Source organism: Chiloscyllium plagiosum, unplaced genomic scaffold, assembly GCF_037043375.1.
Source record: "Chiloscyllium plagiosum isolate Xiang-an unplaced genomic scaffold, Cpla_swu_hap1 HiC_scaffold_37, whole genome shotgun sequence".
In the NCBI taxonomy this organism is placed as follows: Eukaryota; Metazoa; Chordata; class Chondrichthyes; order Orectolobiformes; family Hemiscylliidae; genus Chiloscyllium; species Chiloscyllium plagiosum.
The window spans coordinates 12,557,501-12,583,590 of NW_028270175.1; the positions used below are offsets into that span (position 1 = coordinate 12,557,501).

A 26,090-nucleotide genomic window follows, 5' to 3' on the forward strand; every position below is an offset into this window, starting at 1 on the left:
ACAGCATGATAACTTATTGAAAATAAGGGGTGTTCAACGTACAGTTCCATTTTGATTTGTCTTCAGAATTTTTAATTGAATGCTTTACCCTCTTAAAAGCCAGCATGTGATCTCAAGAGATTTCAAGGACCTGCCTCAGCTAGTTGCATGAAGAACTTAGCCTAGTTAAAGAATGAGGAGAAAGTGAGGTCTGCAGATGCTGGAGATCAGAGCTGAAAATGTGTTGCTGGAAAAGCGCAGCAGGTCAGGCAGCATTTCCAGCAGGCTAAGATAAAAGGTAGGGAGGAGGGATTTGGGGGAGGGGCGTCGGAAATGTGATAGGTGGAAAGAGGTCAAGGTGAGGGTGATAGGTCAGACTGGGGTGGGGGCGGAGAGGTCAGGAAGAAGATTGCAGGTTAGGAAGGCGGTGCTGAGTTCAGAATTTATCTTTTAAGGACAGTGAGACAAAGCTTTCAGTAAACACTATTATCACAATGCAAACAGTTTAAACAATGCAACTGTCAAAACATAGTTAAGGCTCACTTCTAATTCATAACAGTGACATGTTTTGATGCGGGAAAGGGATACATGGCAAGTCAACATTACTTTGAGGATTGACAGCAAGACTGCCAGTCCCCTTTTCAGTAATGGATATGTCCTAAATACTGACAGTGTTAAAAACTTACAGGTTGAGAAACTAACAGGGTACTGTGAATCACTGTGTCCATGTAGCTTCTGCCACTTGCAAATGGAATTGCATTTCTCAGTGACTTCATAATAAATCCTTTCAGTTAGCATGTGAACATTACCCACTCCACCTCACGCCCCCAGAATTACCTTGAAATAGCACTACTTCTGACTCATCATGGGAAACCCAGGAGTTAAACAAAATTACATGCACTATTCTTATTTAAGAATAATATCAATCTGAGTTTTTCTTGGGAAATTTTTTGTTACTCATTTCTCAGTGGTTGGGTGAATAATTCCAGCTTAATGTGCAAGACAGTGGATTGAAAGGAAGAATTACTTTACATCATCTTTCATTGCTACTTTGCAGCAATTGACTAACTTCTGAAGTGCAGTCATTCCTGTAATGCAACTGATGAATACATAATAGTCCCACAAATAGAAATGAAACAAATCAAAAAGTAAGAATGTGCATTTAAGTAGAGCCTTTCTTGAGTTCAGGGAATCCTACAACTAATGATGTACCTTTGAAATGTTGTCACTTTTGTAATGCAGGGAAATGCAGAAGAAAATTTGCTGCAGCCAATTCCAACAAACAGCAGTGGGACGAATGTTCAAATAATGTGTGTTTTGGTGACGGTTGTCAGGTCAATATTAAATCAAGCAATTCGTGAGCTCCCTGACTCTTCTGTGAATAACAGCAGAGGACTTTACATATTGAATTTTGTTTCATGGCTCATCTAAAATGTGACACTACTGACAGTGCAGTACTCCCTCAGTGATACAGTAGTGTTGTTTTAAGGAGAAGATTCAATGCCTTGTTCCTCATAGAGTCATAGAGATATACAGTGTGGAAACAGACCTTTCGGTCCAACTCATCTATGCCACCCAGATATCCTAACCTAATCTAGTCCCATTTACCAGAACCTGGCCCATATCCTTCTTACCCTTCCAATTCATAAACCAATCCAGATGCTTTTTAAATGTTGCAATTGTACGAGCCTCCACCACTTCTATCTGGCAGCTCATTCCATACATGTACCACCCTGTGCGTGAAAAGGTTGCCCCTTAGGTCCCTTTTATATCTTTCCCCTCTCACCCTGACCCTATGCTCTCTAGTTCTGGACTTCCCCACCCCAGGAAAAAGACCTTGTTTATAAACCTCTATATGGTCACCGCTCAGCCTCTGATGCTGCAGGGAAATCAGGCCCAGCCTATTCAACCTCTCCCTATTGCTCAAAGCCTCCAACCCTGGCAACATCCTTGTAAATCTTTTCTGAACCCTTTCAAGTTTCACAATATCCTTTCAATAGGAAGAAGACCAAATTGCATGCAATATTCCAAAAGTGGTCTGATCAATGTCCTGTTCAGCTGCAACATAACCTCCCAACTCCTATACTCAATGCTCAAAGGAAAGCATACCAAATGCTGCCTTCACTATCCTATCTACCTGCGACTCTACTTTCAAGGAACTATGAACATGCACTCCAAGGTCTCTTTTTCAGCAATACTCCCTATGACCTTACCATTAGGTCTCTAGAACCTTTGTCATTTATCTTTTCTGTATTTTCTCTAATGCTTTCACATCTTTAAAAATGTAGTTCTCAGTATATTTTAATGATCTTATCCCTAAGCCATCTGAATAATTGTAATACTAACTAAGGATAAAGCCGCATAGCCCAACTGGACCATAGGCTGCACTCACATTACAGAGAAACTACTGATGGTAGTTTAACCTAAGGGTCACCACACCTCAGGGGAGTGGAGCAGTTGAGCAGAGGAGCATCTTTCATGCAAACTTTGGCTGGTTTGTGAATTAAAACCGCAATGTTGGCAACAGTGCATTGCAAACCAGTCGTCAACCAACTGAACTATCTGACCCTCTTTCACAGTTGATACCATGATTGACCTTAAAAAGACACTGCATCATAAAGTCATAGAAATGTACAGCATGGCAACAGACCCTTCAGTCCAACTTGCCCATGCCAACCAGATATCCTAAATAAATCTAGTCCCGTTTGCCAACTTTGGCCCATAACTCTCTAAACCCTTCCTATTCATATACCCATCCAGATGCCTTTTAAATGTTGTATTTGTGCCAGCCTCCACCACTTCCTCTAGCAGCTGATTTCATATACACACCATCCTCTGCATGAAATATTTGCCGCTTAGGTCCCTTTTAAATTTTTCCCCTCTCACCTTAAACTGATGCCTTCTAGTTTTGGACTGTCCCAAACCAGGAAAAGACCATGTCTATTTACCCTGTCCATTGCCCCTCATGTAAACCTGTAGAGGGCCACCCTTGCAGCCTCTGATGCTTCAGGGAAAATAGCCTCAGCATATACAGTCTCTCCCTATAGCTCATGCCCTCCAATCATGGCAACATCCAGGGTAAATCTTTTCTGAACTCTTTCAAGTTTCACAACATCCTTCCAGTAGCATGGAGACCAGAATTTCACACAGTATTCCAAAAGTGACCTGACCAGTGATCTTCTAACTTCAATAGTCAATGCACTGATCAATAAATGCAAGCATACCAACCGCTTTCTTGACAACATGTCAACCTATGACTATAGAATACAGAACATAGAACAATACAGCACATGCCTTCGGCACTCGATGTTGTGCCGACCTATGAACTATTCTCAGCTCGTCCTCCTACACTATCCCATCATCCATGTGTTTATCCAAAGATTGTTTAAATCTCCCTAATATGGTTATACTTGCAAGGAACTATAAACCTGTACTCCAAGGTCTCCTTTTTGTGCAAGTTCTTTCTTTCCAATATAGTTGTAACGATACTACGACTATAAGAGGTATATTTTGAATTTTTTTTATGAAGAAACATTTTGACAGAGGTAGCAAGTAGTCTGCTCTGAAGCAAATAAAGGAAACAGCTTATGAGGCTTTGTGGTTTTTTAACAAGTTGGAACAAGAGAAACAGTCTGAATGTGTGGGGTCAAGCTCCACAGAACCAGGATCTTTTTCAGTTTTAACCTTCACTAGTAGTTGTTGGGGTCTTGACACTGGTTAGAGTCATAGAGATGTACAGCATAGAAACAGACCCTTCGGTCCAACCCGTCCATGCCGTCCTAATCCAATCTAGTCCCACCTGCCAGCACCCTGCCCATATCCCTTCAAACCTTTCCTATTCATATACCCATCCAAATGCCTTTTAAATGTTGCAATTGTACCAGCCTCCACCACTTCCTCTGGCAGCTCATTCTATACACGTAACACTCTCTGTGTGAAAAAGTTGCCCTGTAGGTCTCTTTTATATCTTTCCCCTCTCACTCTAAACCTATGCCCTCTAGTTCTGGGCTCCCTCACCCCAGGGAAAAGACTTTGCCTATTTACCCTATCCATGCCCCTCATAATTTTGTAAACCTCTATAAGGTCACCCCTCAGCCTCCGATGCTCCAGGGAAAACAGCCCCAGCCTGTTCAGCCTCTCCCTATAGCTCAAATCCTCTAACCCTGGCAACATTCTTGTAAATCTTTTCTGAACCCTTTCAAGTTTCACAACATATTTCCGATAGGAAGGAGACCAGAATTGCATGCAATATTCCAACAGTGGCATAACCAATATCCTGTACGGCCGCAACATGACGTCCCAACTCCTGTACTCAATACTCTGACCAATAAAGGAAAGCATACCAAACGCCTTCTTCACTATCCTATCTACCTGCGACTCCACTTTCAAGGAGCTATGAACCTGCACTCCAAAGTCTCTTTGTTCAGCAACACTCCCTAGGACCTTATCATTATTCCTGTCACTGGTAATGCTAAAACCTGGGCTTCTCTTCCTGCTGTTAGAATTGCATGTGAGACAATCTATTTTACTGAATTTTCCTTTGCCAAGGTTGTTTATGGGATGTCACTATATTGCAACAGTTAATTAGTGGTATTTAATAAATATATTGCTTTGTTAAACATTTCAATAGAGTTACAGTTAAATCAATTCTTTTCATTTTTTAATTTTGTCTATATTTAACTGTAGTGTTTTGCTTAATGTTCAGTAGTTTGATCAAATTGAATTGTATCTGGAACACAATGCCCTACATTTACCTTTAAAATAAGAACACCAGAAGGCCAAGGCGGTCTTCTTCATGTATTTTGAAGGGGTTAGATCTGGTCCATAACATAATGCATGCACTGGTCTTGCTCTGTTCAATCTTAATGTCTCTTACTTTGGTAAATATTATTTGTACAGAGCTGAATTTTTACTTTCTGGAGAGGTGGGGTGAAAATTACAGGAAACATTTTCATCAGTAGTCGAAGGAAATTTAAATTAGTGAGCACTTTCAGTCCTTTAGTGATTATTATTAGCTGTTAGCAGTATTTAATAATTATTAACTAATAGCGTGAATAATGTAACAGAATCTCTCAACTTGGAAATGTGGATGAAAAACAATGTAACATAGGACATCAACAAGATTGGAAAGAACAAGGATGGATAATTAGACAAATCAACAAATAGTTATTGGGCATTTGCAATGTTTGTATTCCATTCAATTTTTATTTAGTATTTGAAAAGAGACTTGGTGAAATCATTGTATTAAAGAGCCAACAAAATCTTTATGGAATACATTTGTTTAGACCCAAGATTGTTTATGGCCATGAAAAGGTTGTCATGCTCAGAGTGTCAATCAGAAACTGAAATCCATTGATACTCATGTGAAATTGGATATTGGGCCACATCAATGTGATTCAGGTTAACTGCATACTCCACTAAGTCTGTTACACTTTGGTTGAGGGTTTGTGGAACCAGCATTAGGTCTTTCATTAGCATATGTTAAGGGCAAAATGCTTGTAACAAGCACCAGCCAGAAATTTCTGTATATCTCAAAGCTGCGATCACTCCAGCTGCAGTTTGGCTTTGGGTATAGCCTTCATATTGGTGCATTTTTCATCAATTCAGTTTGCAGAACAAAGGCACAACATTGTCCCATTTTTCCTCATTTGAAGCAATGAAATTATAATAGAATATATTCTTCCACCCTATCCTGAAAATGCTGACTTCTGCAGGTAAATGATTTCATGTCTCCTGTCTGTCCTCCATAACCATTCCCAAATGTTTTCCTTCAAAACAAGCTTGTCAATCGGATATTTAACCATGACAGCAATTGCTACCAAGCCTGATCTTCTCCATGTCCAAAATCTACACATGGAAAATGTTCCTGCTGAAAGTCAGGAATAGTAACTATATTTGATTTCCTCATCTGGTCCTCCCTAGCCCAGATATGCTGAGGCAAATTGTAGTACTCCATCACTGACTCAGCTGAAAGTAGCCAGGGTGACACGTTCATCAAAGATTGAATGCCTTGAATATAAAGGCTATGAAATATAAAAGTGAATATTTTGGTCTCCATTCAGGATCAAAATTGCGCCAGAATGATAGAAACTGATAGCATTTAGGCTAGTGCTCTATATTTAGCGGTGTCTATACAGAACAAGAATTATTGGATCTGTATGCTGATGTGCTATGTTGTTCCTTGAACATAAGAGGCTTTGTAACACACTCCTACCATTGTTAAGTTGCCTACACTTCAGAAGAGGTGCAGACAGTTATGTGACATTAGGTTTGGCAGCACCCACAGAGAGAGAAAATAGTTAACATTTTGAGTCTGGTATGACGCTTCTTTAAAACTGAGGGAGAGTCATACCAGACTCGAAATGTTATCTGTGTCTCCCTCCACAGGTGCTGCCAGATTGTGCTAACTTTCTCCAGTATTCTTTAGGTTTGTTTCAGATTTCCAGAATCCACAGTATTTTCCTTTATGTAATGTTAAGTGGCTCATTTATGTACCTCAATTACATGAATCCAGCCACCTGGATGAGGTGACAGATATAGTCTTCAAAAGTGTGTGAATAACTGCAAGAAATTGTGCTAAGAATTCTGACAGGAATGTCACCTTTATTTTAAGAAATGTAATTTGTTTTTGAAACATCCCATATAACTGGCGGTTTACTAAATGGTAAAAAATACTTCCTGAAATGAAAACAGAAAATACTGTGGACTGTCAATGCATCTATGGAGAGAACTCCAGTCAGTCAGTGACTCGAGTATAAGACTCAATCCTCATCCTCAACACTTCTCTGATTTAAAAAGAATGAAGGAACATTTGTAAAGGTACAGGAAAGAGGGAAGGAGGAAATACATAAAATGTCCCTACACACAAAGAAATGACAATACCTATAAAGTTCTTAGGTGGACAATATAATATGGTTAAATGACAGAAAAGATATGTTCAGGAGATAAAAGAAGGAAAAAAATGAAATAAATCAAAGAAATATGAGTCACGTAAAATACAGTTTGCGAGAATAACCAAAGCGATAAGAGAGATACCCATCACACTTTCATTGAGCTTCATTGGAACAGTATAGCAGGTCAAAAAACAGAGGGGTGACAGTAGGAATAGAATGCAGAGATGCTGGACTAATGGGAAATGAACTCAAGGCTTACATGCAACTCCTCTATCCACTATTGAGGTGACAGTAGATGGATGATGGTCCTTTACGTCCTTTTGTCTAACAAGCACAGAGGAATAGGATTAGCCCATTCAGCCCCTTGATCCTGATCTGGTGGAGTATAAATACTTAAATCACTAAAATGTAGTGATGCAGATTAATGTGGCCATTATAAAATGGCAAGCTAAGCACTGAGGAAAAATGTTGGATATCAAAAGCAGAAAAACTACATTGAGTAGATATAGAACCTTGGTCAAGCCATATTTACACAATACAAAATTCAGGTCTCCATATTATACATCCTACTTCTGCTGTACATCTTATGATGTAATAGGACATGAATGCACTGGAGACAATGAAAAAAAAGCTTTATGAAAATTATACCAGATTTGACAGGCAATACTTATCAAGAAAGATTGGATAGGATAAGGTTAGGTTCTCTGGGATAAAAAAGAAAGATGCAGGGTAACCTGAGAGGTTATGAAGGGTTTTGTAGAGTAAACATTGAGAAGGTAGTTACAAGTAAATACAATCGAAAATGCAGAAGGAGCTTCTTTACTCAGACCAATGTTATGATGTAGAACTCAGAATTCTAGTTGAGGTGATTTGCATAGCTGCATTTACAGAGAAGCTGCTAAGTATGAGATGGAGAAAGGAAGAATTGTCAGCATTGAATGAATAGGAGAGGAGGGGGCTTGTATAGAGCATAAACATCAGTATGGAATACTATGGCCAAATGGTTTATTTCTATACTGTACATTTTCTATAATTTAATAAATGTAGTCATGATTCGGAGATGCCGGTGTTGGACTGGGGTGTACAAAGTTAAAAATCACACAACACCAGGTTATAGTCCAACAGGTTTAATTGGAAGCACACTAGCTTTCGGAGCGACGCTCCTTCATCAGGTGATTGTGGAGGGCTCGATCGTAACACAGAATTTATAGCAAAAATTTGCAGTGTGATGTAACTGAAATTATACATTGAAGAATTGATTGCCTGTTAAGCCTTTCATCTGTTAGAATACAGTGATAGTTTCACTTCTTTCATGTGTAAATCACAAAACCCTTTTTTTTAAAGTTGCATTCTCGGGTTAGCTGTTAACAATGGTGATAGCAAGACAATATGTTGAAGGTGTTAGCCCCCTGTGTTCTCTGTCTATGACCTGATGTTTAGATTGATTCCAATCTAAAAAGTGAAATAACAGAGTTTTACATAAATTCATGCAGTTTTTGAGCTCAGAGTTCGACATGAATCTATGTGGTTTTTGAGCAAAGTGCAATGTAACTCTGAAAGTACCAAAAAAAATTCACCACACACAATATATATGTGTGCATGTGGGTCTTTTTCTGTCTGTGTGTGTGTCTGTCTGGGGTGGGGGTTGAGAGTGTGAGAAAGTGTGTGTGTGTGTGTAGTGAGTGCAGAGTGTCTTAAGTCTGTGAGGGGGTGCATGTGTGGGAGTCTGTGTGTCTATAAGGGTGTGTGTGAGTGTCTGTGTGCACGTCTGTGTGTATCTGTGTCCGTGTGCATGTGAGAGTGTGTGTGTGTGTAGGAATATCTGTGTGTGTGTGTGTGTGTGTGTGTGTGTGTGTGTGTGTGTGTAGTGCAATGGCGATCACCTGTAATGTGACATGAACCCAAGGTCCCGATTGAGGCCCTCCCTATGGGTACCGAACTTAGCTATCAGCCTCTGCTCAGTCACTTTCCTCTGCTGCCTGACCCGAAGTCCACCTTGGAGGATGGTCACCCGAAGGTCCAAGGCTGAATGTCCTGGACCACTGAAGTGTTCCCCAACTGGGAGGGAACCCTCCTGTCTGTTGATTGTTGTGCGGTGCCCATTCATCCGTTGTCGTAGCCTTTGCTCAGTTTCCCCAATGTACCATGCCTCCGGGCATCCCTGCCTGCAACGTATAAGATAGACAATGTTGGCTGAGTCACATGAGTACCTGCCATGTACACGGTGGGAGGTGTTGCCACGCGTAATAGTGGTATCTATGTCCACAATCTGACACGTTTTGCAGCGTCCACCGTGACAGGGTTGTATGGAGTTGTCCTGAGAGCCGGGCAGTTTGCTACGAACAATGATCTGTTTGAGGTTTGGCGGTTGTTTAAAGGCAAGTAGTGGAGGTATGGGGAAGGTCTTGGTGAGGTGCTCATCTTCATTGATAATGTGTTGCAGGTCACGAAGAACATGGCGTAATTTTTCAGCCCCTGGGAAGTACTGAACAACGAAGGGTACCCTGTCAATTGCAGCCCGTGTCTGTCTCCTGAGGAGGTCATTACGGTTCCTTGCTGTGGCACGTCGGAACTGGCGGTCAATGAGTTGAACATTGTACCCCGTTCTTGTGAGGGCATCCTTGAGTACTTCCAGGTGTCCGTCACGTTCCTCCTCATCTGAGCAGATCTGGTGTATGCATAGGGCTTGTCCATAGGGAATGGCTGTTTTAATATGTTTTGGGTGGAAGCTGGAGAAGTGTAGCATTGTGAGGTTGTCTGTGGGTTTGCGGTAGAGTGTGGTGCTGAGGTGTCCGTCCTTGATGGAGACGCACGTGTCCAAGAATGAGACAGACAGTCGAGAGTAGTCCATGGTGAGTTTGATGGTGGGATGAAAATTGTTGATGTCACTGTATAGTTTTATCAGTGACTCCTCGCCATGGGTCCAGAGGAAGAAAATGTCATCAATGTACCTGGTGTACAATGTCGGTTGGAGATCCTGCATAGAGAAGAAATCTTGTTCGAACCTGTGCATAAAAATGTTGGCATATTGGGGTGCAAATTTGGTCCCCATGGCTGTTCCGTGTGTCTGGATGAAGAATTGGTTGTCAAAGGTGAAGACGTTATGATCGAGGATAAAGCGGATGAGTTGTAGGATGGTGTTTGGAGACTGGCAGTTGTTGGTGTTGAGTACTGAGGCTGTTGCCACGATGCCATCATTGTGGGGGATGCTGGTGTAGAGTGCGGAAACATCCATTGTGACGAGGAATGTTCCTGGTTCGACTGGTCCATGGGTGCTGAGTTTCTGAAAGAAATCCGTAGTGTCGCGACAGAAGCTGGGAATCCCCTGTACAATAGGTTTCAAGATGCCTTCCACATAGCCAGAGAGATTCTCACATAGGGTCCCATTTCTCGACACGATGGGACGTCCCGGTGTGTTGGCTTTGTGTACCTTTGGAAGGCAGTAGAAGTCGCCTCACGAGAAGTACGTGGGATGAGGGCGCGTAGGGAGCTCTGAAGGACTGGATCCAAAGTTCTGATCAGTGTGTTTAATTCTCGGATATGTTCTTTGGTCGGATCAGCTGGTAGTTGCCTGTAGTGTTCCTGGTTGTTCAGTTGTCGGTACACTTCCTTGCAGTAATCTGTTCTATTCTGAATGACAACGGCTCATCCTTTATCTGCTGGTTTGATGACAATGTTGTGATTGGTTTTGAGAGCCTGGATGGCATAGCGTTGGGAACGGGTGATGTTTTGCTCTACCTTATGGGTACGGCTGATGAATCTGGCATTTATATATTTCCTGACAGTTTGAGCATACATGTCACGCTCCGAAAGCTAGTGTGCTTCCAATTAAACCTGTTGGACTATAATCTGGTGTTGTGTGATTTTTAACTTAATAAATGTATGTTGTGTTCCTGGTATTCAGAAGAAAAACAGGCTAGATGCAAGGGAGGGGGCATAAATCTGAAAAAGAATGGCAGCCTGCTGGCTAGCAATTTCTGGCCGGGTAATTCAGTGGAAGTGTGATATTTTCACTGCTTCAATTACACAAGCCTTCCTACATCTCTAATTAATCACTTACAATTTCATGTGAGTTGGTGTAAATGAGCTGGCTACGATATACATATAATATTCCTATTAACTTTCATTTTTAAATAACATACTTTGAAATAATAAGTTTTGAAGTGTCATTTTGAAGGTATTTCAGGGGAAAAGTTTAAATGCAGACCTTTGAGAATTCTTTCAATCTTTTAGCAAAATGTCCAACAGAGGAATTGATAAATTTGGTTTAAAATAACAAAATATAGGTATTACTCGTATTTACATGAGCAGAATTGAGTCAACGTTACGAAATTAAATCTGTACTTGGACATTTATGATATTTTAATCCTGTCTCAATTTATTAGCTAGCATTACATAGTCATAAACAGACATGGATGGACTCAGGACAGCTGTGTTACAACCCACCCCCTATCTGTTCCTCATTTAATTTCAGTAACTTGCAGCCTTGCTCAAATCAGGAACAGGAAATTAATAGGCATGATAAGGCTCAAAGCTTTTAACATTAATCTCAACATTTAAATACAGCAACAGAGAGTTGTTGCAATAGTATTCACAGGTTAGGAATGTGTTATGAAGATTTGGGTGTACTGTACCTTTAAGAAAGTTAAAAACTAGTAAAACTACCTGACAGCACCAAGTGTTCTGAAAAAAAAATTGTAACATTTGGCCGAACCATTGCCTGGACAATTGAATTCAGCCAATCAGTTTAAATTATATCCTAAAATACGAACCTCCAATCAAGTTTGAATTGAATATATTGACAATCTTAAAAACCAATGACACAATCTGATGCTTTGGGGGGGGGGGGTATAAGGTCAGGGGAAATTGAACAGTTGAGGGGAGAACTGCCAAACCGCCAGCATGTAAAGACTGTCTGAAAAAATAGCTCTCTTTATCGATCTGTAACCTGTGAAGCAGAATCACCAAGAAGAAGAAAAGAAGACAGGAATATGGTGAAGAACTGAAAGCTGCCTCGCTTTGAGATAAGAAGTTTTAATTTGTAGATCTTAATTGGGATTTTTATCAGACCAGTGTTGTATAGGGGAAAGTAAAAGATAAGTTAGAGAAAGGAGTTGTAAATAGTTGTTAGTTAATTATTCTCAGTTATACATTAAAAAATAAAGTTGTTAAATTTTACTTTAAATAGTTCTTGGCCTCTCAAATTTTCACAGATTACTGCACGGTATAATTTTTTCTGTGTTGCTGGTTTAAATTAAGCAGGAGGGTTTACCCCATGTCGTAACAATTTGGGGACTCATCCGGGATTTGAACTGGTTTAGACAAATTTGAATAGATTTGGGGGTATGAAAAATCCCAGTAGATTTAAACACTTGCAGGTTAGATTTTTAAATAAAACTAAGGTGTTTAATTTCGGTGATTTGTGGTTGATTAAATTAAAAATGAGAGAAATGGCTCTTAAAATTGCTAAAGAGGTTCTGGAATTTGAAGATGATTCTCAAATTTGCCAAGAAAATTTAGAAAGAAAGAAAAAGGCCATACACATAGAATTAGCAAATAAGTTAGATTTGGGTTTAATCAAGGACAAAAGTAAAGCTGGAATTGTAAGAGAATTACTCAAATACTTTTAACTTTATTAAAGGTACAGTACACCCACATCTTCATAACAAATGTCAAAGACTTGATTTTCTGTTATTAAGACCCAGTCATGCACCAGAAAACAATATGTTATGAGTAATAGAAATCTGAAATAAAATGCTGGATATTTTAAGCTCAGAGCATAACAACTGATCTGAAACATAATTCTGCTTATCTCCAAAAATGCTACTTGCCTATTGAGCTTTTCCAACATTGTCTGTTTTTATTTCAGCCACATAGGCCTGATGTTTGGATGAATTAGTCTGATTTTTAATAATCCATAAACAAATTATGAACAGCAGGTTTTTGTAGTCAGGTTTTTGAATCTAATACGTGAGGCTAGCCAGCTTCATGTATATTCCTGGAGATTTTATGACATCTAGCAACACTTCAGCCTCACACACCTTTAATTAGCTTGCTCATACATTGGTCTTGATTTGCTGATTGTCACACCACCCTTTTGTTTTGAAAAGGAGGTAGTTTTGTTTTTTGAGAGGACATTCCAGTCAAGGCTTTTTTAGAAACTTTGAGCCATATTCATTTTCACTTCTTTTATATGGTGCAGAAGGTACCATGCCCTCTGCTCACAGCAGTCAGTTGCTGTATCCTGATGTTTAAAGGTCCAGACAACACCTTTGATAGCTGTTGTCGAAGGATTATTGCATACCATAAGTGTGATGTTGATGTGTTGGAGAGCTAGGACGTCAGTTTGGTATGGCTTACGATGCCAGGTAAGTAGGCTGTCAGCAATATAAGGAGGGAGGAGGTGGGGTTAGGGTGTCAGATTTGTAGGATCCAAATGGGAAGGGGATAGGTCAGGTGCAAAGTGGCAAGATAAGTGGTGCAGTTTTAGGGTGGATCAGGGAGGTGGGTGAGAGAAATCCAGTTTGGTGAGGAGTCTGTGTCTGGTCCAATTGAGGTTTGGTTCCAGAGGCGTGAATAATGGGATTGGATGCAGAGTGATGGAGTGGGGTGTTAGGTCCACTGTTATGGACAGGATGAGTGTGCCCTCCAGTGGGAAGGGTTGGTCGAGCCCAGTGGTGGGGGAAAGGGGGGATCAGGTGCAAAGCAGAGTAAGTGTATGTGATCAGATCTGAGGATGTAAATAGTCTGGCAGATATGGAATAGGGGAAGTGTGTGTAAGTACAGTGTCTGTTGAATAGTTGCTCGAGTTGGATGATGTATTTGAAAATCCAACCTTTCAGAGGAACTATTCATCTTAAATGGAACAATCGGAATTCTCCAAGTTAAGTGGAGACATTTGGAGGGCTGCTTGCAGAAAGGAAGTGCACAGTGGAATCTTTAATTTTCCGTTAATCCCTTTGGAGTTTACTACAATGAGAATTTTGCAGGATCGCTATGCGCACCTCCCATCTATGTTAGAATAACGACTACCTGTATGGCTATCAGAAAATCTAGGCTATTGATGGCCATGGTGTCCCACCACCCCATGCGAGCTGGAGAGAGAACAACTAGAGTCATGGAAATGTGCAGCATGGAAACAGACCCTTCGGTCCAACACTTGCAAGTCGACCAGATATCCTAACCTAATCTAGTCCCATTTGCCGGCACTTGTCCCATATCTCTTTAAACTCTTCCTATTCATATACCCATTCAGATGCCTTTTAAATGTTGTAATTGTACCAGCCACCAATACTTCCTCTACTGAAAAATGTGTTGCTGGAAAAGCGCAGCAGGTCAGGCAGCATCCAAGGAGCAGAGAATCGACGTTTCGGGCATAAGCCCTTCTTCAGGAATGAGGAAGGTGTGACAAGCAGGCTAAGATAAAAGGTAGGGAGGAGGGACTTGGGGGAGGGGCATTGGGAATACGATAGGTGGAAGGAGGTTAAGGTGAAGGTGAAAGGCTGGAGAGGGGGTGGGGGCGGAGAGGTCGGGAAGACGATTGCAGGTCAAGAAGGCGATGCTGAGTCCAAGGGTTGGGACTGAGATAAGGTGGGGGGAGGGGAAATGAGGAAGCTGGAGAAATCTGCATTCATCCCTTGTGGTAGGAGGGTTCCTAGGCAAAAGATGAGGCGCTCTTCCTCCAGGTGTCATGTTGCCATGGTCTGGCGATGGAGGTGTCCAAGGACCTGCATGTCCTTGGCGGAGTGGGAGTGGGGGTTAAAGTGTTCAGCCACGGGGCGGTTGGGTTGGTTGGTGTGGGTGTCCCAGAGGTGTTCTCTGAAATGTTCTGCAAGTAGGTGGCCTGTCTCCCCAATGTAGAGGAGGCCACATCGGGTGCAGCAGATGCAGTAAATGATGTGTGTGGAGGTGCAGGTGAATTTGTGACGGATATGGAAGGATCCCTTGGGGCCTTGGAGGGAAGTGAGGCGCAAGTTTTGTATTTCTTGCGGTTGCAGGGGAAGGTGCCGGGAGTGGAGGTTGGGTTGGTGGGGGGTGTGGACCTGACGAGGGAGTCACGGAGGGAGTGGTCTTTCTGGAACACTGATAGGGGAGGGGAGGGAAATATATACTTGGTGGTGGGTTCTGTCTGGAGGTGTCGGAAATGACAAAGGATGATACGATGTATCTGGAGGATGGTGGGGTGGTAGGTGAGGACCAGTGGGATTCGGTCCTGGTGGTGATTGGAGGGGCGGGGTTCAAGGGCGGAGGAGCGGGAAGTGGAGGAGATGCGGTGGAGAGCATCATTAACCACGCCTGAGGGGAAATTGTGGTCTTTGAAGAAGGAGGCCATCTTGGTTGTTCGGTATTGGAATTGGTCCTCCTGGGAGCAGATGCGGCGGAGGCAAAGGAATTGGGAATATGGGATGGCGTTTTTACAGGGGGCAGGGTGGGAGGAGGTGTAATATAGGTAGCTGTGGGAGTCAGTCGGTTTATAGTAAATGTCCAATACTTCCTTTGGCAGCTCATTACATACATGCACCACCCTCTGCATGAAAAAGTTGTCTCTTAGGTTCCTTTTAAATTTTCCCCCTCTCACTCAAAACATATGCCCTCCAGTTCTGGACTCCCCCACTTCAAGCGAAAGACCTTGTGTATTAAGCCTATCCATACCCCTCATGATTTTATAAACCTCTATAAGGTCAGCCCTCAGCCTCTGACGCTCCAGGGAAAACAGCCCCAGCATAATGAGCTTCTCCCGATAGCTCAAAGCCTCCAACCTTGGTAACATCCTTGTAAATCTTTTCTGAACTCTTTCAAGTTTCACAACATCCTTCCGAAAGGAAGATGAGAATTGCACATAATGTTCCAAAAATGGCGTAACCAATGTCCTGTACAGCCGTAAAATGACCTCCCAACTCCTGTACTCAAATGCTCTGACCAATGCTCTCACTCCAAGGTCTCTTATACACTCCCCAAGACCTTACCATTAAGTGTGTAAGTCCTGCTCTGATTTGCCTTTCCAAAATGCAGCACCTCACATTTATCTAAATTAAACTTCGTCTGCCACTCCTCCGTACATTGGCCCATCTGATCAAGATCCAGTTGTACTCTGAGGTAACCTTCTTTGCTGCCCACTACACCTCCAATTTTGGTGTCATCTGCAAACTTACTAAGGATACCTCCTGTGTTCACATCCAAATCATTTATATACATGATGAAAAGAAGTGAACCCTGCACCGATCCTTGTGGCACTCCACTGGTCACAGGCCTCCAGTCTGAAAAACAACCCTCCACCACCACCCTCTGTCGTCTTCCTTCAAGCCAGTTCTGTATCCAAATGGCTAGTTCTCCCTGTATTCCATGAGATCTAACCTTGCTAACTAGTCTACCATGAGGAACCTTGTTGAATGCCTTACTGAAGTCGATCCCCTTTCCATAGTTTTGCTGGAGTTATTAACCTGAAACATTAACTCTGTTTGTCTCCACAGATGCTACAAGACCTGCTGAGTGTTTAATAAATTAGAATATTTGCTTATATCAATGTAACAGGATAAGCCATGTTTCATTGTGTATAGACAGTGGCTCTTTTTATTTTCTGTATTTTTGATTGTGGATGAAAAGGGAAAAGGACTGTTTTTATAACTAGGATAGTGAAAGGGATTACTGCAATTTTTAGAAGCAGGCTACTGACACTCATTGTCGGTGCTGTTACAATGCTAGATGTTCAAGCAGTAGGAGCAGTAGAGCTTAATGCATATAAGTTGTAGACAGAGGGTGTGTACAAGGGGAGATTCGGCCAGCAACAAACAGCTAATTGATCTCTTGAGTGGTGAGCAGTTGTCAATGATAAAGGCTTTTTACCTGTTAACAGCTATGTGATTGTCTCCTAGGTAGCTGAATAGATTCTGGCCGTGGACAGTATGGTCAGAAGCATTCATAAGGGAGTGGTGTCTTTCTCTCTGCCTGAACAAAGGTCATAAAGCCTTTTAAAAAAAAAGCCAGTTTATATTTCCTCACTTTGTGCTGATTTCAGGAAAAGCCCCAGCATACTATCCTCATGAGGCATGATGGCTGGTCATCAATATTTATTTTTATTCATTGTACTCTACATGATTTCTCTGAAACACAATGAGGCACTATTGTATATATGCAAATCTAATTTCTGCAAACATAATTAAGAACACTTTTGCCTTCTATTGTTAAATTTGACTCCTGTTGTTAATCTAGCAACATGTCAACTGAAAGTGTGTTGTAAAAATCATTTGTCAGTTTTGCATTTGTTGCACTGTTACTCTTTCCTAGTCAGAATCACTGGAATTATCCAGATTGGATTCTGAATTTCTGATTTGTTTCCTTCATTCCATTTTTGGTGCCTTCAGCTGCCCAGACCCCAAACTTCAGAATTCCACCATTTCTTCCCCACAAGCTTCTTCATTTGTTTCCTTTTAGATGTTCCCTAAAACCTCTCTCTTTGATAAAGCTTTCAGTCACTTAATACATAATATCTCTCAGTGTTGCTTAGAACAGTGTGATTTTGCTTCAGCAAAATGCCCTGGAACATTTTGTTAAGTTAATGCTGCAATATAAATGCACATTGTGATTAAATTTTAAAAAGGGTGTTTCCTATCATAGGTGCTAAGCGATTGACCAACAGGGCAACACTGTGGTATGTGGCACTGTCTCTGGAGAATGTAGATAAGGTGGTGGAGATTCCTTCTGTGCAGGTAACTAATTTACAGTTTTACACTTATTTGCATTTTATTGCATGAATTTATAAAAAGCAGTAGTTTTGAAAGATGAGAAGAAAACGAAAGGAAAATGTGTTGAAATTGTAATTAAAAGTTGAAAATAATGGAATAGCACAACAATTCAGTTCAGTAACATTTAAAAGAATGGGCAGGACCTTTCGCATGGTGGACTTTGCTGTTCTGTAACCCAAAGAGTTCGTGGAGAACACATACCTGCTGATCACAGTAAGACCCCAGCCATTTTGGCAGAAGATGGGGCACCTGCAAACCACTTTAACAGATGTCCTGAATGAATGAACATACAGTGATAAATAATATCTTTTTATCCTTTGGAAATTTGGATTTTAAAGTAAAGGTAAATGTTTTTATGGTTTTAGTTTTGAGAAGGTGATTTATTGTCTCAAACAGCTAGAAAGTCATTTTTGAATAGTGAGTTCAAACTATATTTCCAATAAGCCATGTGACTTCAATAAAGTGATGAGATAAACAATTCATTAATGAAACGTTGACAAAGCTGAACTTTTATGATGAGTAGAAAGATAGAACAGGGGTCATATTTCCATTCAGATAAACAGTTTCATCTGAGTGACAGGGCAGTTTAGTTTGTGGCAGTTGGGCATTCAGAGTTGAAAAGAAGTCTTAAAATTGTTGTAGCAGTTGAAGTAGACTGGAATGTTCTTAAAATTCAGTTAGGAATTGTTAGTGAACTAGCCAATTTCTGTGCTTTTCAGGAAAAGAAAGTAACAGAGAAAATCACATCTAGTGAATGCTGAAAGTGGGGAGGTGGGGGGCGTGATGGGAAGGCAGGTGCCTATGGTGGGGAGAGGGAGTAAGGCTTTTGGGGAGTGAGTGCTTTGATAGATAGAAACATTTTCAGGGTGTAGATCTAAGGAAGAGTGCCTAATGTGGAAACAGGGCCCTTGTAGGAGACCACATCCTTTGATCCCCTTTTCCACTTGAGGCGCAAGTAGGGTGACCTGCTGGGCGTACTCCTGCTCCTGGACTCCTCCCAGCAGCCTCAAAATTGAGATCAAATAGAAATGAGCCCTTAAGTAGCCATTAATGGTGAACGTGGAGCCAAGGCATAGAGTTTTTATTTAACTGTTAACTTTATTCAAATATGTGCAGAGGAGACCACACCTGGAGCATTATGTGCAGTTTTGGTCTCCCTATCTGAGGAAGGATATCTGGCTATGGAGGGAGTGCAACAAAGGTTTATCAGACTGATTCATCATATGATAGGACTGATGTACAAAAGAGAGACTGGATTGGTCAGGACTGTATTCTTGGAGTTTAGAAGAAAAAGGTGGGGGATCTCTTATAGATTTATAAAATTCTAATAGGGCTAAACAGGGTAAACACAGGAAGGACACATCCAGTGTCTGGGGGTCCAGAATCAGAAGTAACAATCTAAAGACATTGGGTAGGCTATTTAGGATCGAGATGAGGAGAAATTTCTTTACCCAGAGACTGATAAGTCTATGGAATTCTCTGACCAGAAAGCGGTTGAGGCCAAAACATTGAATGTTTTCAAGAAAAAGTTAGATATCATTCGTAGGCCGCAGGGAACAGGGTACTGAGTCACGATCTTATTGATTGGTGGAGTGTGCATGAAGGGCCAAATGATCGACTTCAGGTCCTATTTTCTATGTTTCTCTGCAATCTTGCAGATCATCAATTACTCACTCCAAAACTTTGTCCCCTTTTTGTATGTGCTGAAAGAGAACTGATTAACATTAATCATCTGTTTACCCTTACACGTGTCATCGACTTGACATTAATGGGCAGGTTGCCCTTGTACCAGGTACAATTGGGGTCAGGTGGAGAGGGGGATGGCAATCATGTCATTTGAGGAATTCACGGGCAAGCCCCTTCCACCAGTCTGCTTGTGAGAGAACCACAAAATTTGCCCAGTATTATGACATGACAGGGAACCCATCTGTTAATTAAATCAAACCAAACACCCAGAAAAGCTCACCTCGCCTCGTAATTTGTTAAAGTATGAATGACAGAGAACTGTTTCACTATTTGAAGAAAATAAAATCAATTAATTCTTTAACTCTAAAATTTAACATTAAAACGACAACCATTCACAACTCTAAGCCTCCTTTCTCTTAACTGCTTATTACTTGCCTCCAATTCTATAACAATATGCTGTTCCAATAAGACACTTATTAAAATTACATCACCTTAATTTCAAAACCATACAGCAGCTGTTGTCCTTGGTGTCTTTCTTCTGAAGATCTCCCTGGGTTGTCTTCTTTCTTTTTATCTTTTCATGTTCCATATGAAAAGGTATCTTTTATAGAGAGTGTTTCCTAATTTCTTGGGTCTTTCTCAACAGCAGTTGCTCTGTCTCCATTTCAAAATGCCTACATTTTTATATCCCCAACATCAGATTGTCTCATTGGTTCAATGTTAGCAAAACTCAATTGGATTTTAGTATCTGGGGGCATAATTTAAACTGGTTAAATTTGAATTGTTTCAAAACAGCAACCAATCCAAGTATCCATTTCACAGCCAAATGTTACATATTTTCAATTTCCCAGTACACTCAGACTGCCATCTAGTCATATCACAGGTGTTTGTAAGCTCTCAGTTCAGAACAGCATTCACTCTCTCTTAAAGGTTCAGTACATGATTCAACTTCACAACATCAGTCTGTTGGATTAACATTACATATGCGACTCCTTATCAGAAATGAACAGATTATTATGTACATTTCTTGTTTATTGGTGACAGCTGATACATTTGCTTGTTTCTGTCTCAACATATAACAGCTGATCTGCTGAATGTTTCTTTGATTTTTCTATTATCATGGCAGTTTTCACCACTTCGTTCAAAAAAATTATTTAACATTTTAGAATTGTCATTGTTTGGGGAAACCCAACCAATAATTTTGCAGTTTGTGGGGATACCGTAGTTTGTCTTCCTAATTTTTAGTATAGATGTAAGATTAACTTTTAGGTCCACTGATTGCTTCTAATACTACATAATACAACATGACCACAATGTTTTGATGCAGAATGTTGCACAAAAGCTTTAACCCATAAGTTTATTTTTGTTTTTTGGAATAGAGCAAAGTGAGCATCTAAATTGTAGTTCCCTCACCTGGAGTACCCAAATGAATGCGTTGAAAATAGTTGTGAGTAATTGGTCAACATAGGATGGGTTTTGCAAGCAAATCTATTATAGTAACAAAGCCTTTATATTGTGATTTGACAAAGTATCATGCTACTGACTTTCTGTTTTATGCAAATTCCTTACAGCACAATTGACTGCAGTGAAACTGTCAGAAATGAATGGGCAAATAAAAATGATCAAATATAAGATGTCTGATGGTGCATACTGCATGTGTATTTTCACAGCAGGCATTTGCAAAGCTAGTGGATACTAGGGTCTGAATTTTTATTAAGTAAGACTTGGGCAGGTATCAGCCAGCTACCGCGCAGCCAGATATAGGGAAATGATCGCTTTGATCTTTTCCAATAATTTAATTTACTTCCAATTTTTGAAGAAACCATCTTTCTCCCCGTGTCTAAGATTTTTGTCGAGAATGCTGAATCATGAATTTGGACAACTATTTTTCAACCTATGTGGAAGTGGAAATAGCATAATCACACTGCACTCACTGAACTGAGACATTTTGCCATGTCATTGTAAATGAAGCCAGGCACTGCATCCATCTTATGCTAGAGCCTTCCTCATCAAGCTTACTACTGGTATGCAGGTAGGGGAACAGTCCATATCCCAGCATTTTAATTGCTTATTGGATTGCAGCATAGGTTGTTGGTTAGTCGCAATTCTGGTGAGGATGCACAAGGGGCAAGAAGTGGCATCTTCTACTTCAAAATATATGGCACATTTGCAGCTAGGTGGCTTGTGATATTTGGAGAAAGTGAGGACTGCAGATATTAGAGATCAGATTCGACAGTGTGGCGCTGGAAAAGCACAGCAGCTCAGGCAGCATCCGAGGAGCAGGAGAATCGACGTTTCGGGCATAAGCCCTTCATCAGGAATGAGGCATATGGGCCGGGGGCGGTGGAGTGGTTGCTAAGAGATAAATGTGAGGGAGATGGGTTTGGGGGAAAGGTAGCTGGGAATGTGATAAGTAGATGAAGGTGGGGGAAAAGGTGATAGGTTGGAGAGGAGGGTGGAGTGGATAGATGTGAAAGGTGGATAGGTCAAGAGGGTGGTGCCGAATTGGAGACTTGGGACTGGGATAATGTGGGTGGAGGGGAATTGAGGAAACTGGTGAAATCCACATTGATCCCATGTGGTTGAGGGTGCCAAGGCACAATATAAGGTGTTCTTCCTACAGGTGTCAGATGGTAAGGGTTTGGCGATGGAGGAGGCCCAGTACCAGTGTGTCCTTGGTGGAGTGGAGGTGGGAGGGGGAGTTGAAGTGTTCAGCCATTGGGTAGTGGGGTTGGTTGGTGTGGATGTCCCAGAGATGTTCTCTGAAACGATCTGCAAGTTGGCGTCCTACCTGCCTGATGTAGAGGAGACCACATTGGGTGCAATGGATTCAGTAGATGACATTGGTGGAGGTACATTTCTGTCACATGAGGAATGATCCTTGGGGCCTTGGGCGGAGGTGAGGGGGGAGATGTGGGCACAGGTTTTGCACTTTCTGCGGTGGCAGGGGGAAATGTCAGTAGTGGAGTGTGGGCTGGTGGGGCACATGTTTCTGATGAGGGAGTCATGGAGGGAGTGGTCTCTCCAGAATGCTGGGAGGGAAAAATATCTCTGGTGGTAGAGTCTGTTTGTAGATGGTGGAAGTGGTGGTGGATGATGTGATGTATGAGGAGGTTGGTGGGGTGGAAGGTGAGGAGCGGGGTGGGGGGGGGGGGGGGGCGGGGTGTTGGGTTCTGTCCTTGTGTTGGGAGGGGTGGGGTTTGAGGGCAGAGGTTCGGGAATTAGAGGAGATGCACTGGAGGGCATCATCGACCACATGGGAGGGGAAATTGCGATCTTTGATTTTTGCTTAATAAATAAATATAGGCTTTCAATATATAATCCCTAATAAATGCAACCAGTTGAAAGGGGAATTGGAATGATTTAGCAATGGAACTTCATCAGCAAATCTATGGAAGCACTGTTAATTTCCATTGAGGCCGGAATTCTGATTACATTCAGAACTAAGGAGCAGTGGGAGATGCCATTTCACTGTAACAGCTTAATCAAAACTAATTTGCATCAGTCTGGGGAAATTAAAGGTTAGATTTGCTTTTTCATAACTCTACTGAAAAAGGAAGGAAGGCTTACTTTTATACACCACTGTTCATGACCTTGGAATGTCCCAAAGTGATTCACAGACAATGAAGTGCTTTCAAAATGCGATCATTTTTGCAATATTTGAAACTCTGCAGCCAATTCATGCACAGTAAGCTCCCACAAACAAAAATGTGATAATGATGAGATAACCTGTTTCAGTAATATTGGTTGAGAAGAAATATTTGTCAGGGCATTGTAGCTTCGCAGTTTCTGTCATTTGTTCGTATTGGAAATAAGTCTTCATCAGCTGTGAAATCCACATGGACATGAGACTGCTATATAAATGCAAGTCTTCCCTTTTTTTTTAGCTACCTTTACCTAGAGGAGCAAGTCACCTCGCAGCAGAAGTGTGATAAGTGTAATTTTTCACATTAAATAAATGCTATCTGTACTAGAAACTTTTAACAAGCCTTTCTGTCCATTTTTTTTGCAAATATATTTCTTAGCAAGAAAAAAAATTTGCATTTACAAAAATATAAAGTTATTGAAAATATAACAAATACCCATATACCACAAATTACAATACAACTACTGTCTACTAACTACTAACCTACCCTATAACACAAAACAAAACCTAACACTGTGCAAAACATCACCAATAAATAAGTAAGTGACTAATAAAACAAAAGAACACACAAAAACACAAAATAGCAATGCTCAGCGCAAAGCTCCCTAACAAAAGAACGGAAGCGTTGTATATATACCCGTATTAACTCAGGAGCCCCCCTCTCCAGGGTCCAGGCCTCAGCAAACCTAACCATCCTCGTTAAACAAACACGCTAGTTAAGAAAGCAGATAAATCTGTATCCAAATAACTCAAAAATGGCTGCCATGTCTTATACAAAAAGTCTGTTATGTGGTGCACCATGTTTGTAAAAAAATCTAAGGGAATGTGCTCCATAATTAATTTCTGCCTTCCCAGCAAGCCTGGCAGATTTTCAGACACCCAATTCATCAGAATATTCTTCTGTGCACAGTAAGTAAGAATATTAAATAGTTTCTTCCCATGCCTGTCTAAAGATGGTAAATTCGGTAGACGTAGGAGGAGAGATATCGGGTCTACTTTAACTTTGGTCCTCAATACCCTCCCTATCTCCCGCCACAGTGCTCCAATAAACATGGAGCCTGTGTTATGTCCAGAAACCATGGGTAAAAGTACCTCCACTTATTTTACATTTGGGGCACATTGAAGATGCCCCTTTTCTAAACTTCACCAAGGTGGTCCAATGCCAGCTGAACCCTGTGCAGAACTTTTAACTGCATGGCGCATGTATTATTACAGATTGAGATCTTTCGCACGTTCTCCCATATGACCTCCCACGTTTCAGAAGAGATCTCGATTCCTAGCTCTTGCTCCCAGACCTCACATAACCGGCTAATATCCTGCCTGGCCCTCCCACTTAGCAGGCGATCGAGGGCACTAACCGAGAGGGTGCTTGTGGAACGTAGCAACAGCCTCTCTGTATCAAGCTTATAGGGCTGTGTGAGAGGCGTAATCTTCTTTTAGATAAAATCCCTAACTAGAAAAAAACGGAAAAGATCTCTGCTGGGCAGCCCGTATTTGTGGCTCAATTGCTCGAAAGACATCATAACCTCCCCCTCAAACAAATCTTCCAATAGTCTTCTCACTGCCAATAGTTTGAACTCTGAGTCCATCATCCCTAGTCGGAACCCTGGCATACTAACTGTGGGCATAAGTGGCGAAGTCTTGGATAAGCAACCCTCACTCTGATGCATCCCCCTCCATGCCTTGACCATACTAATAACAGTGGAGTTCCGGCAGTGGTCTATAATTGTCCTCATCTTATCCATGAGCAACAGGTTAATAAGAGGGCACTTTGCCTCGGATCCTTCCCTGCCCAATCGCACACAAAGGACAGCAAGGAACTCAATTGATACCTCCTGATGTCTGGGAAATCAACCCTTCCCATCCTTGAAGCAACTGCAATTTAGTAAGTTTGATGAGGGGCCGCCCACGATGCCAGACAAAGGGAGCAAACGAACCAATAAGCTTCCACAGCGTTATAGGGAGCATACGCATGGGTTAAAGCAAACAAGGAAGGACATTCATCTTAATGAGGGCTATTCGGCCCAACCATGAAATTGGAAGAGTCTCTCGTCTCTGGAGATCCCGCCTACTATTGTCGAGTCCGAAATAACTGATCAAACATGGGGGTAATAAAAATGCCTAGGTATCGGAACCCTGCCCATGACCACTTAAAAGGGAACTTCGGGCCACCTTCAACCTCTAGCACTTCCTTGAGGTTCCCTAAAGGCATGACCACCGATTTTACAAAGTTGATCTTATATCCTGAAATAACCCCAAATTAATTGATACATTGTATCAGATGGGGTACGGAGGTCATTGGGTTTGAAAAAAACAGAACATTATCTGCATATAGTGTAATCTTGTGTACCCTCAACCCCACTTCCGGAGCAGTTTTGTGAATGTTCTGATGAATGGCCTCTGCCAATGGCTCTACCACCAACGTAAACAACAACGGTGAGATGAGCAGCCTTGTCGACTACCCCTACCAATCGTAAAATTTCCAGACTTCACCCCATTGGTGATGACTGCGGCCAGAGGGTGGCGATATAAAACCTCCACCTACCTAGCAAAGACTCTACCCAACCCAAACCGCTCTAAGACACAAAAGAGATACAGCCATTCCACCTTGTCAAATGCTTTCTCTGCATCTAAGGAAATCACCAACCTCTGAATCGATTGTTGCTGACATACTTGGACCATGTTCAGCAACCTTCTAATATTATTAGAAGACCTATGACCCTTATAAAACCTGTCTGGTCCTCTTTGACAATATGGGGAACACCTTCTCCACTCTCAGTGCCAAGATCTTAGACAGAATCTTGAAATCTAAGTTTAATAGAGAGATGGGCCCGTATAAGGCACAATCCTCAGGAACCTTCCCCTTCTTAAGAATGAGGGAAATATTAGCTTCTCTCAAAGATGGCGGTAGGCATTCATGCATATAGGAGTGATTGTACATCTCCAACTTCGGCCCTGACAGAATCCCTATAAACGCCTTATAAAACTCACCTGGGGGACCATCAGGGCCAAGCGCTTTCCCACTCTGAAATTGCCTAGTTGCCTCCTGTATTTCCTGAACCGTCAAGGGGGCTTTAAGGAGAGAGGCCTGTTCCAAGGTTACCCCGGGAGGTCCAGGTTCTTAAAAAAAAGGCTTCAATTTTA

General features: G+C 41.5%; 1 protein-coding gene across 6 annotated transcripts in view; it reads left to right on the forward strand.

Moving 5' to 3' along the window:
• acot7 (acyl-CoA thioesterase 7) overlaps positions 1–26,090 on the forward strand; it is a 284,291-nt gene that overhangs the window by 61,231 nt on the left and 196,970 nt on the right. For all 6 annotated transcript variants that reach the window (XM_087980339.1, XM_087980340.1, XM_043676080.2 and 3 more), the window contains one exon: positions 17,487–17,578. In XM_087980339.1, coding sequence (XP_087836465.1) covers positions 17,487–17,578 — 92 coding nt within the window. The remainder of the gene's footprint in view (positions 1–17,486; positions 17,579–26,090) is intronic.